We start from the raw sequence: 23,228 nt of genomic DNA on the forward strand, positions 1-23,228 counted from the left end.
ATCGCGCTCCGAATTAGAAATTGTCATTCATGCATTTGTTTCATCTCGTCTGGACTACTGTAATTCTTTGTTTACTTGTTTATGTAAAGCCTCTTTGGAGCGTCTGCAAGTTGTTCAGAACGCTGCTGCAAAGCTTCTGACCAAGTCCTCCAAGTTTTCCCATGTCACACCCCTGCTGATTCAGCTGCACTGGCTCCCCATTAAATTCAGGATCCAGTTTAAGGTTTTGACCTTGACTTTCAGGGCCCTGCATGGACAAGCACCAACATATATAAGTGAACTTTTACATCCATACATTCCCAGCAGGTCCCTGAGGTCATGTGACCAGGGCTTGCTTGCTGTCCAACACACGAGGCTGAAAACAAAAGGCGACAAAGCTTTTGGAACTGTGGCCTCCAGATTGTGGAACTCTCTCCCTTTGAGCCTGAGATCTGTGGACTCAGTGGTCGCTTTTAAAAAACAGCTAAAAACCCATCTTTTTAAACTTGCTTTTAGTTGATTTTTATTTTTAGGTTTTAGCTTCTGTGAAGCACTTTGTGATTTTTATCTTGAAACGTGCTATATAAATAAAGTTTTACTTACTTACTTTTCTTCTCTCCCTCATAACAAGACAGCTTCTTCTGCCTGAGAACATGTTGGAGTGATTTACTAATCCAGGGCTGATTTTTGGGGAAAATAGTTCCCTTTTTCAAAGTAATCCCCATTTTTCCCAGAATGAAATGTAAGTAGAAATAAATGATCTAAGTGAGAACATGAGCCTTTAAAAATGCTCTTCTGAGGCTGCTGCCAGTGGTCAAAGCCTCCAACAAAGCTCTGTAAGTACATATGTGATCATAGCTTTAGCTTTTAAATGTTTATTTTAGTTAACACAGATCAGGTGGAACAACTCAAATAAAATATCAAAAATATTAAGTGGTCATCGGTACTCGGTTTGTTCAATACTGAATACAATGGAGCACAAATTGTCCACGTTTCTGAAATATTTCTGGGTGTAACTGTCACCAAAGTGCAATTTAGACCTGGCCTGTGGTTGTTATCTAAGTGATAATCATCAATTCTACTAAAACAAATACAAAATAAAGAAATTTGACACATTCTGTTGATATCAAAAGCACACTGAACAATTCAGTGTTGTTTTACTGCTGTTCTCTCTTCACTTCTTCTCCTCTGATTCTCTCCACATGTTGCTCTGCATCAGTGCTCAGTTTCCTGACAAAACAAGATGAAATATTGCTAAATATAATAGTATCTCATTACACTTCAACATAAGTGTTTTATTTTTGTAATTGTTTATCTGTTATTTTTCAGACTGAGTCACTGTGACCTGTCAGAGAGAAGCTGTGAAGCTCTGGCCTCAGGTCTCAGCTCTCAGACCTCTAATCTGAGACAGCTGGACCTGAGTAACATCAACCTGAAGGATTCAGGCGTGAAGCTTCTGTCTGAAGGACTGAAGAGTCCACACTGTACACTGGAAACTCTCAGGTGAGATCAAGCATTTTTCTTTCATCAACTGACAGAATTAGCAGATTAATAAGGCAGCCCTCTAATAAGAGGAGAAGTGGAGGTGTTTTGAAGGGCAACATACTCTTATGTTAACAAGACAGGAAGTAGTTCCTGGGAACTGCTTCCTTTGTTATTGTCTAAGTAGAAACATGATGGTGAAACAGTGATGAGTTTGCAGAGGTGGATCCACAGCACACAACACAACAATGCTGTTGCGAGCTGAAAGCAGACTTCTCACAGATTCTGAGGCTGCAGGTTTCATCACTGTCCAACCAAAATTCACTGAACCAGCAGTAAATGAACGTCCAAAACGACGCTTCATGTTTAAAAAACAGATGATCAGGGGGATTTGTGTTTACATCTTTTTTGTGTGATCTGTTCACCTGCTGTTTCAGCTGTTTGGTGGTTGTTGAGATGGTTTTGTGAACTTTTAGCTGAGATTCTGACGTTTCTGTAGATACCACACATGTCTAATTACTTTGTATAGCATGAATGGCCATAACGAGGTTTTTAACAGTCAGAAAAGTTGTAAAACTTGAGAAAATATAGTTAAAAGTCCAAAACCTTCTACGTCTGGTGGCTTGTGGTAAGGAGCAGATCAAACGAGTAAAGAATTACGTTATAATTATAAATGGCTTCAACAGCACATTCAGGTCTGTGAGACTCATTCAGACACTGAGCCGTGGCTCTGTGCTACATGCACATATTTCTGCATCTCTGCCATTCAGACACACTTTATATATAGTTTATTTTATGTAGTATTCAATACTGAACTGTACATTTAGTCTTTTTAAAGGCAGCAAGTTTTATTCAGTGTTTTCATAAAAGCCTTATTTCTATCCATTTACTGCTATTAGGAAGAACACGTGAGGTTTAAGACCTGGACCAGTTTGAAACCTTTTGTCCTCCACAATGGAAAATGGGTGGAAATAAAAATGGGTCTCACTTTAGCCAGCTCCTAATTTTATCAGTTCCGCTCTCAGCGTCTCCTGTATATCTCCTATATAAATGTTGCACTCAGCTTTGTGCTCTCCAGTATCACTGAAATGCAGCCAGATGCTGCTCATTTTGCCTTTTCACTCTTTCCTGACACGCTTGCATTTCAATACAGCTCCCATTTCTCTGTGTACTGGTCTCTACCACTACCCTTGCTGTCTATGGGACATTTCCGTCTTCTTTAACATAATGGTATGATCCCAGTCTGTCTCTTAAAGTGTTTGGCCACATGGTTTGCTCATCAGAATAACATCTCAGCCGTGCTCACATTGATTATCAGCAAGCCTGAAAATTCATCAATATTTGACATACGAAATTATCTCAAGGCCTGGATTTGGCCCACGGGCCATATGTTTGACACCCCTGGTTTACACGGTTTGGTATTCAATGTACAACTGAGCTAGCTCTCAGCTAACTAGCAGACAAGCTAACTGCTGGGACTGCGTCTTTCTAACAAGAGAAGAACAAAAGAATTTATTGGTAAATCAGGGTGGAAAATAAGTATTTGGTCACCTCAAACAAGGAAAATCTCTGGCTCTCACAGACCTGTAACGTCTTCTGTAAGAAGCTTTTCTGTCCCCCACTCGTTACCTGTATGAATGGCACCTGTTTGAACTCATCATCTGTATAAAAGACACCTGTCCACAGCCTCAAACAGTCAGACTCCAAACTCCGCCATGGCCAAGACCAAAGAGCTTTCGAAGGACACCAGGAAAAGTATTGTAGACCTGCACCAGACTGGGAAGAGTGAATCTACAATAGGCAAGCAGCTTGGTGTGAAAAAATCAACTATGGGAGCAATCATCAGAAAATGGAAGACATACAAGACCACTGATAATCTCCCTCCATCTGGGGCTCCACGCAAGATCTCATCCCGTGGGGTCAAAATGATCATGAGAACGGTGAGCAAAGATCCCAGAACCACACGGGGGGACCTGGTGAATGACCTGCAGAGAGCTGGGACCAAAGTAACAAAGGTCACCATCAGTAACACACTACAACGGCAGGGAATCAAATCCCGCAGTGCCAGACGTGTTCCGCTGCTGAAGCCAGCGCATGTCCAGGCCCGTCTGAAGTTTGCCAGAGAGCACATGGATGATATAGCAGAGGATTGGGAGAATGTCATGTGGTCAGATGAAACCAAAGTAGAACTTTTTGGTATAAACTCAACTCGTCGTGTTTGGAGGAAGAAGAATACTGAGTTGCATCCCAAGAACACCATACCTACTGTGAAGCATGGGGGTGGAAACATCATGCTATGGGGCTGTTTTTCTGCCAAGGGGACAGGACGACTGATCCGTGTTAAGGACAGAATGAATGGGGCCATGTATCGTGAGATTTTGAGCCAAAACCTCCTTCCATCAGTGAGAACTTTGAAGATGAAACGAGGCTGGGTCTTCCAACATGACAATGATCCAAAACACACCGCCCGGGCAACAAAGGAGTGGCTCCGTAAGAAGCATTTGAAAGTCCTGGAGTGGCCTAGCCAGTCTCCAGACCTCAACCCCATAGAAAATCTGTGGCGGGAGTTGAAAGTCCGTGTTGCTCGGCGACAGCCCCAAAACATCACTGCTCTCGAGAAGATCTGCATGGAGGAATGGGCCAAAATACCAGCTACTGTGTGTGCAAACCTGGTAAAGACCTATAGTAAACGTTTGACCTCTGTTATTGCCAACAAAGGTTATGTTACAAAGTATTGAGTTGTATTTTTGTTATTGACCAAATACTTATTTTCCACCCTGATTTACGAATAAATTCTTTACAAATCCTACCATGTGAATTCATGGATTTTTTTTTTCACATTCTGTCTCTCACAGTTGAAGTGGCCACGTAGGCGGGGTCATCATCTGAGCTCTCCATCACCTGAGAGAGATGACAAAACACAGAATCACAGAGCATGAAACCAACGTTTCTCCTCCCAGAAGTTCAGTCACAGACCTGCAACAGAAACAAGAGTCAAAGATTCAAATGACGCAGAGCTTTCATTTACTTATATCCACAAACATGTCCTCTACATATTCATGCTGTATTTACACACACATACAGAGGCTGTTTGTCTCTCACACACCGACAGGACACTGAGAAATACATCATGTTAAATATACCTGCAGGCTTCCAGCTGTGCACTTTGTCCCTGTCAGCTGTGATTGCCATGGCAACCTTGGTGTTGTGCGCGATGCAGGGACGTGTTCAAAGGCAGACGTCTGGCAGCAGCATCATATTTGATGCACTATCTGTACTGAGTGTGCTGACTTTATTTCAAATGTCCCACTGCTGTGCAACATGAATCACATGTTCTGCACGTTTCTGTAACTCCCAGGTAACCATGGTTACCCAGCCACGCCCAGTAGTCTCCAGAGAGACCAACAGCTGGTTCATGTTGTAACGCCGTGGCTTTCGTAGTCTCTCCTTTTTCTACAGCTCATGTGTTCTTCTTGTGATGCTGCGTCTTGAGGCTCATACATGCCGTCATTTGTTGATCCTAAGAACGTTCCTCAGACCGACTTCTTCAACAACAGATAACTTTAGTTGTATCAACACTGCCTCCTGGAGCAGTTTAAAATGAACATGTCAAAGCTCTGTACCTGTCTCCATGTTTCTGTCCCCGCCCCTTTCTCTCTGTCCTGGGTCATGTGAGCGCTGCAGTAGTATTAGGCCCACCCTCAATGCTCCCATTGGCTGAGACGCATAATGACGCCCATTTCAAGCCAGCACTGATCAACATCCCTCCTGTGACCCATGGCTTTTATATTCAGAGCCAGTGAGCACTTTCACAATAATCATGATTTTAAAAACTGTGATTAAAATAATTTCTGACGTTAATCAGTTAATGAGTTAACGAGATTATAACAGGTTAAGTTGCCCTAATAATTAGACTTTGGTGACAAACTGATGTGATCTCCATGTTTCCTTTGTTGGACTGTGGGCGAGTGTCAGAGCTGAATGTACTGAGTAACATGTAGAGTTTAAATATGTGTCAGTTCCAGTTTTAGAGCTCTAAAGTGCAGCTATCATGTTAGGAATATGTTAGGAATAGACAGGAACACTGAGCACACTGAGGTCAAATCTTTATTTTACCACTCGCTGCATTCTTGATGTTCATGAATTCAGCAGGTTCATGATTGTCTGCAGCATTAATCTCATATTTCCATTAAAAGTGTTGAATTTGACTGTTTGATGTTCTTTATGATCTCTGGCACCAGTTCATCTGTAGGCTGAGCCCAGTCCATCCATTTAGTGAAAGGTCTCCTTGTTCTGTGAGCGTGCACAGATCCTGAAGCAGAAAGCCTGGGTTACAGAGAAATGATCATCACTGTGATGATGCTCATCATCTCTGACTGGGATTTGAGGTTTTGTCAAAGCAGCAAAGAAAGCCTGGCTATGTTGGACTGGGTGTGGAAGCAGCTCCCAGTTTGAGTTCAGGAGACAGACACCCTCTCTACTTTGAAGATCAGCTTCAAACTTTCCTTTTTGATAAAGCTTATAGTTCGAGCTGGATCAGGTGACCCTGAACCATCCCTTAGTTATGTTGCTATATGCTATAGGCTGTTGGTGGACTTCCCATGATGCTCTGCTTTCTTCTCCCCACTTTTCACTCCTGATGCTTTTATATGTCACTACTGCATGTCCTTAACTTTTGTCTCTCTGTTTTGTTCTTGTCTCTCTGAGCTCATCTCTTCTCTTTCCCCTCACCCTGCAACCAGTCATGGTAGATGCTCCTCCTGGAGCCTGTTTTCACTGGGAGGATCTTTGTGTCAAAGGGAGTTCTTCTTCCCACCATCACCAAGTGCTGCTCACAGTGGAGGCGGTTACCTTACACTGTTAAACAGCTTCAGATGACTGTTGTTGTCTGTTGGGTATTGTCACTTATAAATAAATGGTAAATGGCCTGTATTTATATAGCGCCTTACTAGTCCCTAAGGACCCCAAAGCGCTTTACATATCCAGTCATCCACCCATTCACACACACATTCACACACTGGTGATGGCAGCTACATTGTAGCCACAGTCACCCTGGGGCGCACTGACAGAGGCGAGGCTGCCGGACACTGGCGCCACCAGGCCCTCTGACCATCACCAGTAGGCAACAGGTGAAGTGTCTTGCCCAAGGACACAACGACCGAGACTGTCCAAGCTGGGGCTCGAACCGGCAACCTTCCGATTACAAGGCGAACTCCCAACTCTTGAGCCACGATCGCCCTAAAGTTACAATGGACGGATAGATGTTATTGTGACAAAGAGAAAACAACTGTTGACAGATAGATTGTTGTTTTGTGTGTCTGCAGTCTGTCAGGCTGTCTGATCACAGAGGAAGGCTGTACTTCTCTGGCCTCAGCTCTGAGCTCCAACCCCTCCCATCTGAGAGAGCTGGACCTGAGCTACAATCATCCAGGTGACTCAGGAATGAAGCAGCTGTCGGCTGGACTGAAGGATCCAGGCTGGAGACTGGACACTCTCAGGTATGAAGAATGTCTGATAGAGGAGGAAGAGCTGGAAACATTTCCTGTGTCTTTCACTCACTTCCTGCAGATGACACATGAACAATCACACATGCAGGAATATTTTCAGGGACAGACACACTAGTCTAGCTGGATAGTTCATGGATATTTATGTAGGGGTCTCCAAGGAGTCTGTTTGCAGGAACATTTAGGTCACAGGTGTACCTGATATAGATACCAGTGTACCTAATAAAGTGTCAGCTAACATTTGGAAATGGAAGCTTAAATAATGACAAACTGTACATTCACAGCTGAATTCACAATAAATTTGTTCTCAAGTGCACATTTTTCTGTTATTGTTCTCAAACAACAGAATGAGAATGAAATATTGATTCTAACAGGGCCCATAAACAGCATTAGCTTAGCAGCATTAGCTTATCAGAGTTTCCATCATGGTCACACAAATCCTTAGCAGAGAAAAGTGTCACATCATTATAACACAAGATAAAAGGGTATTAGCATAAGCTACTAATGCTTATTCACCTCAAATTAGCTTTCGCTGCTAATGGTAGCCTACTTAGCATTAACTCCTCACTAATATAATGCTAATTCACATCAAATTAGCATTAGCTGCTCATATTGTTATAAGGAAAGAGAAAACGGTATTAGCATTAGCTACTAATAATTATTCAGCCCTAATTAGAATAAGCCTCTAAAAGCAGCCTACTTAGCATTAACTCCTCACATCGTTGTTACCCAACGGAAAAGAGTATTAGTATTAGCTACTATCATTTTTAATAAGTAAGAGAAAACAGTGTTAGCATTATTGAATAATGCTAATTCACACTAAATTAGAATTAGCTATTTACAAGAGCGTACTTAGAATTAGCCGCTCACATTGTTAAAAATTAAGGGAAAACAGTATTAGTATTAGCACATAATGCTAATTCACGTCAAAGTAGCATTAGTTAATAATGGCAGCCTACTTAGCATTAACTGCTCACTAATATAATGCTAATTCACATCAAATTAGCATTAGCTGCTCACATTGTTAAAAGGGAAGGGAAAACAATATTAGCATTAGCTGCTAATAATTATTCACCTAATTAGAGTTAGCCCCTAATGGCAGCCTAGTTAGCATTAATTCCTGACATCGTTATAATGCAGGGGAAAAGGGTTACCATTATCGGATAATGCTAATTTACATCAAATTAACAATAGTTAATAATGGCAGACTTTTCGTATCATTAGCTGCTGTCATTCTTACAAAGCAATGGAAAACAATATGAGCATTAGCTGCTAATGCTTTTTAGTCTAAAATTAGCATTAGCCACTAATGGCAGCCTACTTAGCATTAACTCCTCACTAATATAATGCTAATTCACGTCAAATTAGCATTAGCTACTAATAATTATTCACCCCTAATTAGAATTAGCCGCTAATGGCAGTATACTTAGCATTAACTCCTCACATTGTTATAATGTAAGGGAAAAGAATTAGCATTATCTAATAATGTTGACCTTGGCCCACTGGAAAAGTTAAGAACTAAAGATTTAGGAGTGTTTCTCGATAGCTCTTTCTCGTTTGAGAAACAAATGAATTCTGTTATTAAAACCAGCTGTAAGGTTTATATTGTTGATTGTCATTTATGCTTAGAAATATTTACTCATATATGCTTAGAGTTGTATAATCGATTGCATGATGATAGAGGTTTGATCCTTAGTAGTCTGTAAAGACTCTGTGTGCCTTCCAGAGTGCTCTGGCATGCACACACCACTTGGGGCCATGAGAGAGGTCGTACCCTCTCTTACTGATTTATGGTGTAGGACAGGGGTCTCAAACTCAATTTAGCTGGGGGCCGCTGCAGGCAGAGTCTGGGTGAGGCTGGGCCGCATTAGGTTTTCCACAGGAAAGGCATGGTTAAAAAATTCCAATCTTCTCAAATCTATTTTTTTATTTTTTAACACAAAATATGAAAAATAAATAAACAAATTAAGAATTAATAAGAAAATCAATCAATCTGTAATACATAAATAAAATAATAATAAGATATTTTTAGTCAGTGAACTTGTGTTTTTTTCAGTCTTCTATATCTGCTGTATTTAGATTGAAATGTCTGTATTAACAGTTCTATAACCTTCTTCTGAACATGAATGGAACACTGTAGAAAATGAACTGTTCTTCTGAACATGGCTTCTCTTGCCTACTCCTTGCTGCTAGAGACCTGGCAGCGTTTCCTCTCGCATAGCCGAGCCAGATTTGGCCTGAGGGAGGAAGCAGTTGCGACCCTCAGTATGTCTTGAAGATGATCATCCGTAAGTCTGGACCTGTACTTGGACTTATTGAAGTTCAAAGTGGAGAAGAGCTTTTGGCACAAGTATGTGCTACCAAAAAGGCACATGGTCCGCTTGAACATTCGGGAAAGCCGAGGGAAACTAGGGCTCAATTCTCTCAAAAATTGTCCAAGCTTGTCTGCTTTTCCACTCACCTCCCTGAACTTTGCTTTGAGTTCAGAGTTGCACTGCAGCTCAATGAGCTCCATTTGAAGCACAGAAGGGGCATCTTGCACATCAAAGGAGACGGGGTCCGCAAAAATGTGAAAGGTGGCTCTGTGTGTCTTGAAGTCAGCAAATCTGTGATCAAATTCCTCCTGTAGCCTCAAAATGACATCAACATACTCGTCAGCACTGAATGGTGTGCCTGCATCCACGAGTGCCTTGCATGCTGGGAAATGGCAAAGGTTTGTAAGAGCCCTTTGTTAGGGGGACCGCTGGACTCTTAGCACCAGCTTTGGGGTCACAGGGTCACATCTGGAACGAACACACACACACACACACACACACACACACACACACACACACTATGCACAGACTGGTACTCTTTGTTCATACCTGTGTAAGACGTCATAATGAACTTGTGCATATTCATGTAAGCTCAATAAAGAGCAGTGTTACGAGGGAGCAGACGAGAGCGACTGAGGTCAAGTGAAGGAACGGCGCTGTCACAGTTCTCTCCCTCATCAATTGTCTGGTTCCAGCGGTGGGTCTGTGCTAGACGACCCATCACCAGCTTTTTCCAGCTTTTTCCACTGGTTACCAGTACGTGGTAGAATCCACTTCCAGATCTGGTTGTCTTTAAATCTGTGAATGGATTGGCTCCATCTTATCTCTCTTTAACAAAAGAATCCAAGTGGAGCCCTCAGGTCTGCAGATAAGCAGCTTCTGACCAGAACTAGACGTAAAAACAGAGGTGAGCTTTATCGATGGCTGCAGCCAAACTCTGGAACAGTCGCCCTTCACATCAGGTCGTCACCAACACTGGAAGAGAGTGATATTATACCCCTTTCGTCAAACGCAGTGATTTATGACCCCCCTAATTGATTTATGACCCCCCTAATTGATTTATGACCCCTAATAAATTATTCATGAGCTCCGGAAGTCCGGAAGTAGGAAGTAATTAAGTAATAAAAATATGATATTCATAAAAATATGATATTCATAAAAATATGATATTCATAAAAATATAATTGATTATTTAGAAAGTTTCTTATATATCAAAATAGCATTCTTTTATTTCTTTAAGCAATTAAATTTTTATTTTTATTTTTTTTTATGCTCAAAAAACGCCATCTGGTGGCGGGTCAGTGTGAGTGTGTGTGCGTGCACACACTCACACCGAGGCTGTGTGTCTGGGCGCGCGGGGGCGCGCCCGTGTCTCCGGACCGTGCTCTCTCGGGCTCCGTGCTCATGTGTTTAAAAATGTATTAAACCATATTAAAATTGTTTAGTTAAACTTGTGCTTTTGTAACGTTCAGTATGGCCACAAACACATGCTGCATGCCTTGGGGGAAAACTTTATTTAGATTTATATGCATTTGTAGATTTAGAATAAAACTCATACTCAGAAAAAACTCGCGATCCCCTAACCCTCCTTAGATACATAAGCAGGGAAAACTCCTTAAAAAACCCTCCGCGATTTCTCCAAAACCCTACAATAACTTGTTAGGGTACCCCCTCTATTCCCAAAACCTTATATTCGATAACAGGGAAAATCCTGAAAAAATCCTCAGTCTTTTTTCTCAAATTCAGCGCCCGCGGCTCCCTTCATGCTCAGCCAAACAAAGCCAAAACTCCTTTTAAAAATTTAAAAGGTTTTTGATCTTGTAAGTTCTGGCTTTAATATTTTCAGCTGATAAAGTGAACTTCATACAAACTCTGTGTTAGAAAAATCAAACTGTGTCTCGTGCGGGTGTATTGTGACTGCTCCATCACAATGTATAATTTGACTTGTGAGGTACACACAACAAGGCCAACAAGAAAAAGTGAATTAGAGATTCATTACAAAATACAAAAAATAAAAATAAATAGTGCACAAATTTAAAACAAGCAAAACACCTATGCAAGAGTAACTACTAATGATTTACAAATACTTGTCATATACAACCAATACACTCAGAGAATTTTACCATATCAGTATAAAGCTCTCTGTAATTCCTGGACAGTTCGTGAAATAATTTAAAATTAAATCTGCACTTCAGTTAACTATTCTTTTTTAACAACAGGTTTATGTCTTAGCTCTACGGATACAGCTAAAACACTCTGCTTGTATAATGCTGTATTCTCTCCCAGCTTATCCTTTTCTCACAACAGGGTGATTCCCAAAGTACGAGTCAATAAAACAATCACTCTAAAAACCAGAACAGAAAGATAAAGTTGCAAAATAAAAGATTAAGGATTGTGTTTTTATAGCATGTAGTAAACTATCCCCTTTTTCTAACACAGAGTTTGTATGAAGTTCACTTTATCAGCTGAAAATATTAAAGCCAGAACTTACAAGATCAAAAACCTTTTACTTCATGTACAGGGTTTCCAAAAAAGTTTTATTTCAGGTATATAAACCATTACATTTGATTCAAGTAAAACAAATAATTACATTGATTCTTGTAAAGTTTTTCCAAGAAAGTTTTATTTGATGTAACGGGTTTCCAAAATTATTTAATTTGATGTAATGAAACCAATAGATTTGAATGGGGTAAAACAAATAACTCGATTGATTCTTGCAATGCTTTTCCAAGAAAGTTTTATTTGATGTAACGGGTTTCCAAAAAAAAGTTTTATTTCAGGTATATAAACCAATACATTTGATTCAAGTAAAACAAATAATTACATTGATTCTTGTAAAGTTTTTCCAAGAAAGTTTTATTTGATGTAACGGGTTTCCAAAATTATTTAATTTGATGTAATGAAACCAATAGATTTGAATGGGGTAAAACAAATAACTCGATTGATTCTTGCAATGCTTTTCCAAGAAAGTTTTATTTGATGTAACGGGTTTCCAAAAAAAAGTTTTATTTCAGGTATATAAACCAATACATTTGATTCAAGTAAAACAAATAATTATATTGATTCTTGTAAAGAGTTTCCAAAAAGGTTTTGACTGGCAACAACGCTCACCTGCTAAATCCAACAGAACACCACTGGGACATTATGTTTCACTCCATCTGACTGTGCAGGAGCTCAGTGTTGGGTATGGTAAATGGTCTGTTTCATATTTAGTGCTTTTAGACTCTTCCTGGTTGTTGATGAGACTTTGCAGAAAGCAGCTTCACCTCTGATCACACACACACACACACACACACACACACACACACACACACACACACACACACACACACACACACACACACACACACACTCAACTCCACTCACTCACCTGGAGGATCAACACTCAGGCTAATGATGCTGATGGGGTTATTGCTCTGGGGATTTAGCAGGTGAGCTAAATCATGTGTAACATGTGAATTTCCTGAGTGTGGCATTAATAAAGTCTGTGTCTATGTCAAAGCTGACGTTTAAATTCCTTTTTAAATTTACCAACATTTCTGATTTGCGGTTAAGACTGTGACATGTTTTCACCATTTGAAAGCCAGAAGAGTGATCACTCTTGAAGCCTGGTTGCTGCAGAATACTAGGACTACTAGTACTAGTTCTAGTACTACTGCTACTCCACAAAGCACATTGTTCAGGAATTTCACAAGTTTGCTTACGTCTAATGTGTTGGCTTACAGGTAAACTTGTTTTGCAGATGGATAGGATGAAAACTTCCAGCATCACATAATGTTTTCCGATCAGTAGGTTTGGAGTAAAAAAGAACTGGACATATATTTGTCTTCTTTGGGCTACTTTTATGTCAAGAAAGTTAACTTATTTAGAACTGTGATCAAGGATAACACATAAACCCTTGCAAATGTGATGGTAAAAGAGTCTAACATCTAGGTGTTACATGGTGTTGCAGGTGATAAAGATCCATAAACTACTTCCATTTGTTTAGAGGTGATTGCCAGTTTTGTTGGGATTTTTAGAGATACAGAGATCCTGTTCTGCTTTACTTAAAAAAAAAAAAGGATTTTCAGAGCTGTTGATATATTAATCAGTGTTCATAGAAACATGGATCAACCCTGTTTTGACAGTGAGAGTGTTACATTGTGACAGTTTCCATAAAAGTCTGCAAATTCTCTGAACAGGTAGCCATGAAGCAGCCATTTTTTTTTTTAAGATTAATTAAACTTAATATTATTTGTATGGCCATATCACAACAACAGCATAGCCTTAAACCAGGTTTGGAGTAAAGAGAACTGGACATATAGTTTCTTTTTTGGGTTACTTTGAAGTGAAGAAAGTTAACTTGTTTAGAACTGTGATCAAGGATAACACGTAAAACGTTGAACGTTTCAATATAAAAAGTGTACAAACTCCAGAAAAGTGGCAACTGAGGTGGCAAAATTGCAGGCAATTTTCACTTAAGTAGAAGTACAGCTGCTAGTGTCAAAAACACTCGAGTAAAAGCTTGATAAAGTATCGGGTCAGAAATGTGCTCAAATTGAGGAAGTCAAAGTAGTAACCTAACTGAACCTTGTGCTATAATAAAAAAATAAAATAATATTAGTAGATAGAACTACAAACTTAGTCTGGTGGTAAAAGGCACAAAGGCCTCAGGGGGACATTTGGCAGCCAGGGTTAGAGCTCAGACACCTGGAGCCTGGGGGTTGGGGCTAACAACACTGACTGGTAAAAGAATCTAACATCCAAGTGTTACATGGTGTTGCAGGTGACAAAAAGCCATAAACCACTGTTTAGAGGTTGTTGTGGAAGTTTTCCGTTTAATAAAGCCTGCAGACAAGCGATGAGCGGTAGCTAACATTCTTTAATCAAGACAAAGAACAGAAATCGAGCTTGGTGAGGGACTGCCATCGCTGGGGCAGAGGGTGAGCAGAGTCTCTCACTGAGCCTAGCATGGCTCTCAGTTTTGTCTTTCCCGCAAAGAAAGTTTCACACTGCCTTGCTATCTTTTACAGTGGAGAAAAGACAAAAAGACTCTTCCTGTGGAGTTGTCTGCTTCCCCCCAACTTCCTTACCAGACCCCACTATCTGTTAAACTGTTTAAATGGAGTGTGAGGCAGACATGCTAAAACAGTGACCTAAAAGCATTACCAATAAACAATGGGATCAATACATAAATGAAAGAAATGCAGCTGATAAAAAAGCCATAAACTACTTTCATTTGTTTAGTGGTGATTGCCAGTTTAGTTGGGTTTTTTTGAGACACAGAGAGTGAGAGATCCTGTCCTACATTACTTTAAAAAAGAAGATATTTTCAGAGCTGTTGATATATGAAGCTCTGAGCATTGAGTGTTGCATTGTGAGAGTTTCAGTAAAAAGCCTGCAAATTATTGCATTTATACTGGAGAGCAAAGAAAAATTAAATTCTACTTGTACTATGGAAAATCAGTTTCATAAAAGCTACATAAACAGAGCTGAAGAAGACTGCGTTTGTAAAACTAGCGGTAACGTGTGAGAATTATAAGTTATAAGACTGTTTCTGCTATCGATACAATTTGTGTTGTTAATCCTAAATGATTCACGGGGACAACATCATAAGAACAAGGTCATTTTACTCCACACACACACACATTTGGAAAATCACAGTTTGACCATAAAAATTCCCAGAATAATTAGTATTTGAGATTGCTGAAGCAACATCACTAAAGAAAAATATCCTTGCATGTCACTTTCGTTTAAAAATATAAAAAATGTGAAGTTTTTTTTTTTTGTAAAACATAAAAACAACAAAACTTAAGACCTTAAGAATCTCCTTATGAATGTTGTGAATATCTAGATCATTGGTGTTTGGATTTGAGGGTGAACAGGGCGAACACTGAGGCTGGGTATTAGAAATACAACATGGCAACATGAGACATGTTAACTCTGAGAACACTAACATCTAGATTAAGGTGTGAGAGGTAAATACATAACAGAAGCTAAAAAGGAGTTGCTTGTCTCTAGATTAGTTAAAATAAATTGAAAATAAACTGATTTGAACACGTTTGATGCATTATACAAAAAAAGGTTCATGATATAGTTCACATGATCTAAGCAAGAGTGACTCGGAATCTCAAATGTTAAAGTACACTTACTGATTGTACTTTTACTACATGAGCTAATGTAGATGCTCTAAAAGCACGCTGGCTGAAAAAGAACCACACGTTTGGAGAAACTGTGCTGTAACTTCTCATACTGTGAAGTTTTCTGACAAAAGTGAATTGAAAACTTATGCTGTACAGTTTACTAAGGGGTCCTTTGCTGGGCCATGTGCAATTACACAAAAGAACAAGTTAAATTTCACCATAACACTGACTGGAGAAAAGCCAAATTGGGATTCTAATTGAGATTACAACTGAAATCAGTGCTGTGATAGTTAGTTTAAGATCACAACCTGATTTAAAACACAGTCTAACATCAACATTCTTGCCCCTGAAAATAGGTCAGGATGGCCGAAAAATGTACTTTAAAAATGAGATTTTCTTTTTGTTTCATTGGAACAGTAAAGTACCATTACAAAGAAATGAGTACACCTTTGTAGATATCACTGATATGGAGTTTTTCATGTTTTACATACAGACTTTCTCATTTAAACCATGGTGACTTAAAAGTTTAGCAGCAAGACACTTGTTTCCTTTGTTCCATCAAACATTTCTTTCAGCCATCTGTGTTTATCAGAGCGATATGTGACTAATTTTTTATTGAATCACCAGAAAGTACACAAATACAAGATTAAATATTTTATTTATTTATCAAAGATACATAATTACACATTGATACAATGAATAAGGTGTCTATAAAAATTACACATGGTGTAAGAAAAACATTATAACATACAAATAAGTGTTTTAAGATAATCTGACATACTTTAAAAGCATAAGAATAAAAGTTTTTTTTTTTTTAAATCATGTTCTTTGATGATCACATTACATGTATCACATTTTTTAAAGCATAACGTAGGGTGTTCACAAAAACAGTTTTATGATTACTTTTTCCACAGTGCTTGTATGCCTCTTGCAAAACTATGTACTTATCACCATATGACATAATAACTCACGATTATGCAAGACCAGCCATGAAATGTCCGTCGCTTCATTACAATCATTTGTCCCCGCTGCTGCCCTCAGACCCAGTCTGTGGGGTAAAATTGCTTTTTTGGTGGTTCATAAAAAATATCTCAAAAAGCGATGTTAGTGAGGGGACCAGAAACACTGGGTTGCAGAGCAGTTGGTAAGGACTTGTATATTTCTGGAGAGTCTGCAAAATCTGTCTTGCTCGTGCTCCTGATTGGATATGTGGAGCCCGGCTCTGATATCTCACTGGTGGCAGCTAAAGGTAGGCATGCCTTGGAGGCGGAGTTGGTCTCGGGCGCAATCTTTCAAACGAGCCTCACGGCATTTCAGGCAACCTCAGGCCGGAAACAACATCCGGTCACTCGCGGTCAAAATCCACGCAGAGCTGGTGTTTCGCAGGGATCAGGTTAACACATCTGGGTCTAAAAAATAAAGGTGTCCAAGTCAGAGATATCTAGAAAGTTTGATAAAAATGAAAAAAGAGGGTAAATGTTTTGTTTTTCTTGTACAATTAGCTGTTAAGAAGGGGAACAAGAATGAACCAAACCTACCAATTCGATCGAGAGACTCAAAAAAAGAGGAGTTGAGCAGGTTTATCTCAGAGTCTGAAAAGAAATAACATCGAGTATTTACAAACGGGGAAAAAACAGTAAAAATATAAACATTATATGAACAAGAGTGAGAAAAAATGAGGTACCTGATGAGGCCATGATCGCTGCTATAGTTTAACTTACAAACGCACTTTTTAGCTCTGAGTGTTAGAGGGGAGCTTATATATGTTTTAAAAAGTGTATTCCAAGTGTTACAGAGCCTATTTGCATGGCTTTTTTGAAGATGAAAGGATTGACAGAATGGTAAAAAGGAAAATGCGAAAATGTAGTTAGAGAGGAAGATTAACACTTACCGAGTGATATGCACATAGGGCACGCGAAGGTAGTTGTTGATCCCTGGTTTCATGGCTGTTGAGCTCGCAAGCAGTCTGAGCGGCGCCAGTTGTTGATACGTCTGAAGTCAGATCTCTTCTGGGGTTCGAAGATAGTCTTAACATCAGCGGGAGATCGTAAAATCAGAGCTGGAGCGGATTGGCTAACCGGGGTGCGAAGGGAGCGGTGCAAGGGTTATGTGATTGGCAGCGGGGCGCAGTGAGGCGGAGTTGGTCTAAGGGGGGAATTTTCAAACGAGGTAAGCAGCGCATTCGGGAGCGAACAAGCAGGAAAAAATTGTGCTCTGGAAGCTGTTGCGGGTCGGTGCGATTAAGAGCGAGGTAGAACTTAGACTCTGCGTAGAATTTTAGAGGTAGCTAGCAAGAGGCAAGTTTTTGAAGAAAAAAAGAGTAAGGAGCTTTCCCAATGTTTTTGGATTATAGCGCTTTTTTGGGGGGAATAGAGGGGTAGCTAACAAGTTATTCTAGGGGTTTTGGAGAAATCGCGGAGAAATTTTTAAAAGGAGTTTTGGCTTTGTTTGGCTGAGCATGAAGGGAGCCGCGGGGCGCTGAATTTGAGAAAAAAGACTGAGGATTTTTTCAGGATTTTCCCTGTTATCGAATATAAGGTTTTGGGAATAGAGGGGGTACCCTAACAAGTTATTGTAGGGTTTTGGAGAAATAGCGGAGGGTTTTTTAAGGAGTTTTCCCTGCTTATGTATCTAAGGAGGGTTAGGGGATCGCGAGTTTTTTCTGAGTATGAGTTTTATTCTAAATCTACAAATGCATATAAATCGAAATAAAGTTTTCCCCCAAGGCATGCAGCCTGTGTTTGTGGCCATACTGAACGTTACAAAAGCACAAGTTTAACTAAACAATTTTAATATGGTTTAATACATTTTTAAACACATGAGCACGGAGCCCGAGAGAGCACGGTCCGGAGACACGGGCGCGCCCCCGCGCGCCCAGACACACAGCCTCGGGCGCGCGCGGGCGCGCGCACACACACTCACACTGACCCGCCACCAGATGGCGTTTTTTGAGCATAAAAAAAAATAAAAATAAAAATTTAATTGCTTAAAGAAATAAAAGAATGCTATTTTGATATATAAAAAACTTTCTAAATAATCAATTATATTTTTATGAATATCATATTTTTATGAATATCATATTTTTATGAATATCATATTTTTATTACTTAATTACTTCCTACTTCCGGACTTCCGGAGCTCATGAATAATTTATTAGGGGTCATAAATCAATTAAGGGGGTCATAAATCACTGCGTTTGACGAAAGGGGTATAATATCACTCTCTACTGGACATTTTTAAAAGCCGGTTGGAAACACATTTGTACTCTGTAGCTTTCAATCCTGACCAGTCTTTATAGTCATTACTGTGTATGTTTCCTATTTTCTCTCTACTCTGTGCAGCACTTTGGCTCAAGCTGTTTTTAAATGTGCTGATAAATAAATGTAGATTTCTTTGAATAAAACAGTGGAGCCGAGCTTTGAGCTCAGTGTGTAACAGTGTGTGTGTGAGAGCCATGTAATGTCCATGTGTGCATGCTGACTGTGCTGCTCTGACCCCCCTCCTCCTTTCAGGGTGGAGCCTGCTGGAGTCCGATGGTTGAGACCAGGTCTGAGGAAGTGTAAGTGTGTTTTTAATGGGATTCATGAAAACAAAGCAGCACACATTCAACCATCTTCATCATGTCAGGAGTCATCATCAAAGTGTCAATCAATGAACAGATGATGGATCAATAACTGCAGCTGGATTGTGTTTGTTCTCTCCATCAGATTCCTGTCAACTCACAATCGACACAAACACAGTGAACACAGAGCTCCAACTGTCTGACAACAACAGGAAGGTGACACATGTGGAGGAGGTTCAGTCATATCCTGATCATCCAGACAGATTTGATGTTTATTATCAGCTGCTGTGTAGAAATGGTCTGACTGGTCGCTGTTACTGGGAGGTCGAGTGGAGAGGAGACGTTTATATATCAGTGAGTTACAGAAGCATCAGAAGGAAAGGACGCAGTGATGACTGTTTGTTTGGATGGAATGATCAGTCCTGGAGTCTGGTCTGCTCTGATGATGGTCCTGGTTCTGTCAGGCACAATAACAGATCCACATCCATCTCCTCCTCCTCCTCCTCCTCCTCCTCCTCCTCTGTCTCTAACAGAGCAGCAGTGTATGTGGACTGTCCTGCTGGCACTCTGTCCTTCTACAGAGTCTCCTCTGACACTCTGATCCACCTCCACACCTTCAACACCACATTCACTCAAACTCTTTATCCTGGGTTTTATGTCTCTCCTGGTGCCTCAGTGTCCCTGTGCTGAGTGGAGTGTAAAGAGTGTCTCCTGTTACAGAAACACTCTGACTGTTGAACAGATAGTTCAGTCTGTACATGTCTGTCTCTTTCACTCACAAACACGTTTTCAGATTCATGGATTCAATCAGTTGATGTTTGAAACTCTTCTAAATGATTCCTTGTAAACTTCTTCCTCTTCAGTCACAAACAAACAGGAAGTGATGTCACATGTGTTCCTGTCCACACAGCAGAATGAGTCTATTGCTGACAGTGATGTACAAACAGAGTGAGCATTTCTGAGGCCCAAAATAAACTGAGTAGTTCACTGAATGAACAATGGACTGTGAGCTCAGTTCCTTCATCATTAGTATGGATTATATATGTATATGTATTATATTAGTATCATATATATCAGGTGCTGCTGCTTTCAGTCATTGTGCAAATGTGCTGTTTGTAAGCTTGTAAAGCTGCAGTCAGCTGAGACTGAAGAAGTCACCTGATCAGTGAGCAAACGTTTCTGAAAACGTCCAGATGAACAGAATCAACCTTTTGGGATCAGCCAGCAATGCAGCATCATTGTTGTTCAGCTTCAGAGGTTTGCAGGAATGAACTGATGACCAGAAACAGCTGCAAAGTCCAAGAAAATACCAGCTGGAGTTCAGCTGCATTTGAAGAAGTCAAAGAAAAGTAAGGATGGCAAAGGGCGACGTTTTCTTCCAAAGAGCTGCAAACATGGTCGACGCCTCATTAGAAGAATCATCTGGACATTTGTGAGGAACTCTGACCAAGAAAGCAACGTCACACAGATCCAACAGACAGTTTCCATGACTGCAAGTGTTGAGTGGAAAAATGCTACATTGCATTATTGCATCCTCTCACCACAGGAGGCGCTGTTGGCACCACTGATTGCTGATCAGCTGTTCTCTGATGATCTGATTGATACTGTGAATAACGGGACTCACTGAACTCTGTGACACAGTGAAGATTACAGAGTTTAACTTCAACATCTGACTGACGTCACACAGACAGAAGGATGAACCAGTGAGGCACAGAACACAGTTACTGGAGATACTGGATCAGCTCCATGTGAACCTCTGATGGAGAAGCTGCTGAGCCAGAGAAACATCAGGACATGACAGCAGCTGCACTTATCTAACAACATGTAGCAGAGCTGATCTATGTTAGAGGATCTATCACAGCAGCTGAAGCCAAAGTCCAACACTGGATACCAGCTGAGCCTGTGCTGAGTGTAGTGTTACAGGAAAAGGGCAGAAACACTGGTAGCTCCCAGTGATGCTGACTGGGGCACAGAGCTGAATGATGCAGCATCAGGACACTGTTTCAGTCTGACTGACAGAGAAACCTGTAGCTGTATCTACATGTGAGGCAGAGGCCACACAAGCAGCTTTCTATGTTTCACAGTGACTGAGATCTTCAGTGGGGGTGGACATGCTCCTGTACAGACCTCTGAGGAGAACCAAGGTGCAGTCAAAGAGTCCAGTCTGTCCTCACAGATGTGAACATGTGCTTTCATCAGGTCTGCTGTCAGCTAGCAGGCTCACATCAGAATCACTGTTCCTGAAAAACACAGTCTGTGTGACATCATCAGTCAGCTGATGGTCCCAGATCTGAATGGTTTCTGTCTCTACTGAGGAAGTCAGAGAATATCACTGAGGTGTGGATCAGGTCTGAGTGAGCTGTGGAGGGACAGCTTTAAACAGTCCACAGGTCTCACGTCCTGCTCAGTCTGGTAGCAGATACCTCGTATTGTTCCAGATGTGCTGACATCAGCAGCAGCACAGCTGTGTGATACCATGAATCTCAGTTATTGATCCAACACACAGTAAATACAAAGATCAGGATTTCTGAGAGTAATCATTATGAGTCTGAACACATGATCACTGAATGTTAGTCTCCACAATAATAAGCTAACACAAGCAAACACAGCTTTCAGCTCTTATTTTGAAACTGGCTTATTTAGAGAGCTGTGATGTGAGCGTGCCTGGCTCTGAGGCACTTGGGTCAGCCTCTGTTGTTTAGAAGTGTTACAGACTGTGAATGACACAGACCTGTCAGTTTCCATGTTTGTCTGTAACACAGCTCAGGGCTCCATGCTGAACGCATCCATCCAGTGTTATTGATCCAGGACTGATACCAGCATTGGGATCAATACTACAACACACAATCACATGTGTCCACGTGATGTGTTTGACCAGCTTTATTCATTAATGATCAATCAGCTTATTTACTGCATCTGAGTCCAGCTTCATTTAAATGATCCAACCATGAAAATGACATCAGTCCTACAGAAGCACTTCATGCTAACAGGAAGTCATTGATTAAGGTGGAATAACACAGAGACACAACCACTCACAGCTAACCTGACCCCACTAACTGCATGTGTTTGGACTGTGGGAGGAAGCCGGAGTACCGGAGAGGACGCACACAAACACGGGAGAACATGAAGCTCTGAAACAAAGATGGTGGATTTGACCTCAGGACCAGGCAGGGTTACGGGGGCCATGACCCCCCAATAATAGATCCAGCTACACTGAAACTGTCAATTTCATTTACTTTTACTGTTTTAAAGCTATCAGGCTGCTTTGTGGCTCACTCAATACTAAACTAAGATACTTTCAGTGTGAATCATTTGCAGGAACACAGGCAGGATTTAAAGTGCAGAACTTTACAGTCTCTGTCTCAAAGTTGGTCTGAACATGCTAACAGCTCTTTGTTTTTTTCAGTTTTCACTGGTTTGATGTAATGAAAGAAATTTTAAAGAAGCAGACGATTGTTGTTATTTTAGTTCTATAGTTTCATAAATCGTAGTGTGGATCTAAGTCAACATTCAGAATAAATAAGATAATACAGCACTTTGATGGTTGCCTTTGTATTTTCCCAGCAGTGCTCAGGTTGGTTCTCGGCTACATTTACATACAGATGTTAATGTGTTCAGCAGCTGGACTCATCTGAGGAAGGAACATTGGAAAGGTGCTCAGTGCACAACTGCATCACTAATTTTATGTAAGACCCTGTGTTTTATTGTATTTATATATTTGTAACATTTGACTCAAACACTTTTGGGAAGGATGAAAATGTTTTCAGGAGGAAGTTTTTCCTTCTGTCCGACTGCAGTACACACAACACTGCGTCTCCCTCCCTTATCACAGTTCCTCAGGCTGCTGATGAGCGCCCCCTGGTGTCAGTGTTGATGACGTCATGCACAGTGAAACATAAACAGTGTCTGTTAATAAAAAATCATGTGTCCATTCTCATGTTTGCATCATGTTTCTGTAAAATCATCAGCTGTTTCTGAACCTTCTTCATTGTTTGACTCATTCCAACAGCTGTGAGCTGTGATGGAGTCAGAGCAGCTTCATCACTGATGTTCAGGTGAAGCTGAACTTAATAAACTGTAGAAATGATCAGGATTCAGGCTGGATGTGTAAAACACTTCTGTGTGAGGTCGCAGTGCTTCATATGTGTGTGTGGGCTGAAGCACACACGTGTGAGTCCTCAGAGGTTTCACACACATCACTGCACACACTTATAATCCTAGTTTAAGTTTGTGGATCATATCGGACACATCAGCAGCTCTTTGG

General features: G+C 40.5%; 2 protein-coding genes and 2 long non-coding RNA genes across 5 annotated transcripts in view; 3 read left to right on the forward strand and 1 right to left on the reverse strand.

Moving 5' to 3' along the window:
- The window catches only part of LOC309705064, a 111,470-nt gene that overhangs the window by 12,630 nt on the left and 75,612 nt on the right, over positions 1-23,228 (forward strand). The window lies entirely within an intron of this gene.
- Positions 766-19,125, forward strand: LOC309705606 (uncharacterized protein; the record flags this gene model as incomplete). The annotated part of the gene is made up of 4 exons (XM_082531518.1): positions 766-815; positions 1,309-1,482; positions 6,786-6,959; positions 18,915-19,125. Coding segments are annotated over 4 exons (549 nt in total), but the record flags the coding sequence as incomplete, so codon positions are not given.
- On the reverse strand, positions 16,044-17,268 carry LOC309705031. 2 transcript variants are annotated; one of them, XR_014276440.1, is made up of 2 exons: positions 16,941-17,268; positions 16,044-16,811 (listed from the first exon to the last, which is right to left on the reverse strand). It is a non-coding gene; the product is annotated as an uncharacterized lncRNA (long non-coding RNA). The 2 variants fall into 2 exon arrangements; XR_014276441.1 differs by having other exon boundaries at positions 16,044-16,843.
- Positions 17,345-22,425, forward strand: LOC309705607 (stonustoxin subunit alpha-like; the record flags this gene model as incomplete). Its single annotated transcript, XM_082531519.1, has 2 exons — positions 17,345-17,381; positions 19,062-22,425. The coding sequence occupies 2 exons, from the start codon at positions 17,345-17,347 to the stop codon at positions 19,652-19,654; spliced, it is 630 nt and encodes a 209-aa protein (XP_082387645.1). The 3' UTR covers positions 19,655-22,425.

This window comes from Aulonocara stuartgranti (genome assembly GCF_965226115.1).
Source record: "Aulonocara stuartgranti genome assembly, chromosome: 4".
In the NCBI taxonomy this organism is placed as follows: domain Eukaryota; kingdom Metazoa; phylum Chordata; class Actinopteri; order Cichliformes; family Cichlidae; genus Aulonocara; species Aulonocara stuartgranti.